The sequence below is a fragment of the Phalaenopsis equestris genome, unplaced genomic scaffold (genome assembly GCF_001263595.1).
Source record: "Phalaenopsis equestris unplaced genomic scaffold, ASM126359v1 Scaffold000002, whole genome shotgun sequence".
Lineage (NCBI taxonomy): Eukaryota > Viridiplantae > Streptophyta > Magnoliopsida > Asparagales > Orchidaceae > Phalaenopsis > Phalaenopsis equestris.
This window is the reverse complement of record NW_018164444.1, coordinates 61910207-61912914: the sequence shown is the minus strand read 5'-3', so window position 1 is coordinate 61912914 and position 2708 is coordinate 61910207. Positions and strand designations below refer to the sequence as shown.

Genomic DNA, 2708 nt, shown 5'->3' with positions numbered 1-2708 from the left:
AAAAAAAAATGATAAAGCATAAATCATTGACTTCTCCAACACTATATATCCCTCAAATCTTTGACGTCTTTGACATATACTCTTACCATTCATAGGATGACTTCAGCGTTAATCTTTTTAAACTTGTGTCAAGTTCCTCTGAAATAGAGGAGATATGATTTAAAATTCTACCTCTCTCTTTTTCTGTTATGCTTATTTTCATATTCGACTAATATTCTATTTTTACACATCCTTTTACTTATAATGCACTTTTCATTTACAATTATGTCCATTCGATCTTCTCTATTTTTATTAGTTTCTTATTTGTTTCGTACCATTATATATAATAGTTTTATTATAAAATATATAACCAATCACATTTTCAAAGATGAAAAGTGAAATGCTTGATGAAAACCAATAAAAATCAATTAGCACAAATGGGGTTGAAGAGAGAGACAAAAAGAAAAAAAAGTTAGTTGCTTGATGGCATTATGGCAAAGAGCACGCCCTTCACAAGTTTTTCATTCTATTTTACCAAAGATATTAGTAAAACTCTCAGCCGTACGATCAACTGCCCAAAAGGGCAGATGCAACCGTCCTCCCAACCACAGGCAACCGTTCGATCGCAGATGTACGTCTCTGATCTTTTTGCATGAGAGGGTTCCTTCTGCCAATTCCATGTGACCGTTCCTGTAGCGGCCGTCTGCACTTTTGGCCGCGGATCCGATATAATAAAAAAATAATTAGAAAAATCTCCCGATAATATTCTTTTTTGCATTTTTGTATTATTATTAGTTCCCATTTCCTCTTCACCTTCTCGCATCGGCTATTTTACATCCCTTTTCCGCGATTTCCCTCTTCTGGTTGGGCCGATCGATCCTCAATTCTGAGTTAAGGAAAATCTCAGTTCGATCTCGGTTCTTTGTGTATACTGTTACGTATAGCGTCTGTGTTTGTCTCCGGCATCGGTTGGATTCTCGCTTCTCAGCTGAAATTAGGGATTCAGGTTGTTGGGGTTTGAATTTTCTGTTTGATACGGGATTTTAGATCGATCTCATCTTATGGTCTTGCTGCGGCTTGGGATTTTGAACGGATTGTAATATGAGGACTATGCATGAGCGGTGATACTTTATGGCTATTTCGAGCATTTTGCATCTCCAAGCTTCGAATGGGTTAATGATAAGGGGTCCTCAGGACGCGCAGTGAAGGGTTGCGGTATATTGGGCGGTTTATGGGTTTATGAACAAAGTTTCTTTGGTTTGTTGGATTCTATGAGGTTTTGCGGTGAAGGGAGGCACTGGGGCAAGGGATGGTTGTTCGACCTGAAAGTTCAGTTTTTTAGTAGTAGAAGAAAATCGATTTTTACAGCGGAAGGATAGCGATAGTTGCAGAGGTAGATTTACGGGAACCAGTCAGTATTGGTGGTTACGTTTGGTGAAGATTTTGCAGATGTTCTCTACGGGGGCAAATTCTTCCTTGGAAGCGACCGGGATTGTCGGAGAAGTTTTATTTCCGAAAACGTTTGTATGGCGTTATGGGGGGAGCAGGGTCTTGGTGACGGGCACTTTTACGAGGTTGAGTAAATTTTCCTTTATTCGAATGTTATATATACATAAACCATTGTGTTCCTGTTTCATTTTTCTTCTAGATAAAATTTTGCTTTTGTTCTTTGCTAATTATGGTTGCGGCATCACTCATCTATTTACTCCTGTAGGTTGAAGATTTTTTATTTTTTTTAATAACCTTTGCAATGATCTTTATGTTACTTTGCAGTCTCTCCATTTCTCTGTTTTTCTAATGTTGCGTGGTTCCTCATACTGTGAAAAGGGTGTGTGGTGCAGTTTGATTGTCTCTAGCACTGAAGGCACTTGAAAAAAAATCATTTATTAACAAGAGCTGCCAACTTGCTGTAAGGGTCTGCCCATATAGTGGTAACCATCATGTGTCTAGTATGACTGAACTAAAGTGTGGGTTCCTGAGAACCTGCTGGTCTCCCTTGTTTAGCATTGTGTGCCTCAAAAACTTTCATAGAGTGCACAAGGACAACCAAAACAACATGGGTTGTTGGCTGCCAGATCTAGATTGTTGTCGGAGTTAACCCAAACCATCATAGGAAAAACAAATATTATTATTGAAAGTAAATAAGTGATTACAACCAGCACATTTGAAAGAGAATACAACAACAAGACACCCAAAATTTGAAATTGCAACATACACAACACAAACACTTAACTAGGGTGGATCTCAGGTAGTGTTGGCCGATAGTGGCTTGGAAAAGCTGTAGCAAGGGAGTGGGTGGATTGGGCCGTGAAGAAACGACTCCTACGGGCAGTTCTGGGAGGCAGAAACAGTAGCTAGACTACGACCGGTCTACAGGAGGTGGTTCCGACATTTGGGACAATAGCAAGGCGGCACGGGAAATGGTCTTGGGTGGCTGGAATGGCAATGATGTTGTCATGGAATGCTGGAACAACAATGAGGCTACATGGATGCAGTTTAGGTGGCTGGAACAACATTGGATAGAAAGGCGTGGTGCTTACAAGGCTGTGGCAACAAGGCAAAGGCTAGAAGAAGGTGGAGGGAAGGTTTAGGGTGGATGGGACAGTAGTGGAAAGCGAGGCGAGGGGCTTACGGGACTGAGACAACGAGGTAGAAGGCTGGGAGAGGGTTGAGGAAAGGTTGTCGGGGGGGGTGGGGGGACGGGGGTTGGAGAGAGAAGAGGGTTGCGA

The 2708-nt window shown here is 41.2% G+C and overlaps 1 protein-coding gene across 3 annotated transcripts in view; it reads left to right on the top strand.

Annotated features, from left to right (window-relative positions):
- The first annotated feature begins 764 nt into the window (after positions 1-764).
- The window catches only part of LOC110022345 (sucrose nonfermenting 4-like protein), a 20959-nt gene continuing 19015 nt past the window's right edge, over positions 765-2708 (top strand). For 2 of the 3 annotated variants that reach the window (XM_020721243.1, XM_020721235.1), the window contains exon 1: positions 1489-1553. Coding sequence is in view for 1 of the 3 variants with exons in the window: in XM_020721227.1 (XP_020576886.1) it covers positions 1429-1553 (125 nt within the window). In the remaining 2 variants the exon portion in view is untranslated. Of the gene's footprint in view, positions 1554-2708 lie in introns of all 3 variants that reach the window. The other variant, XM_020721227.1, reaches the window with a different exon arrangement.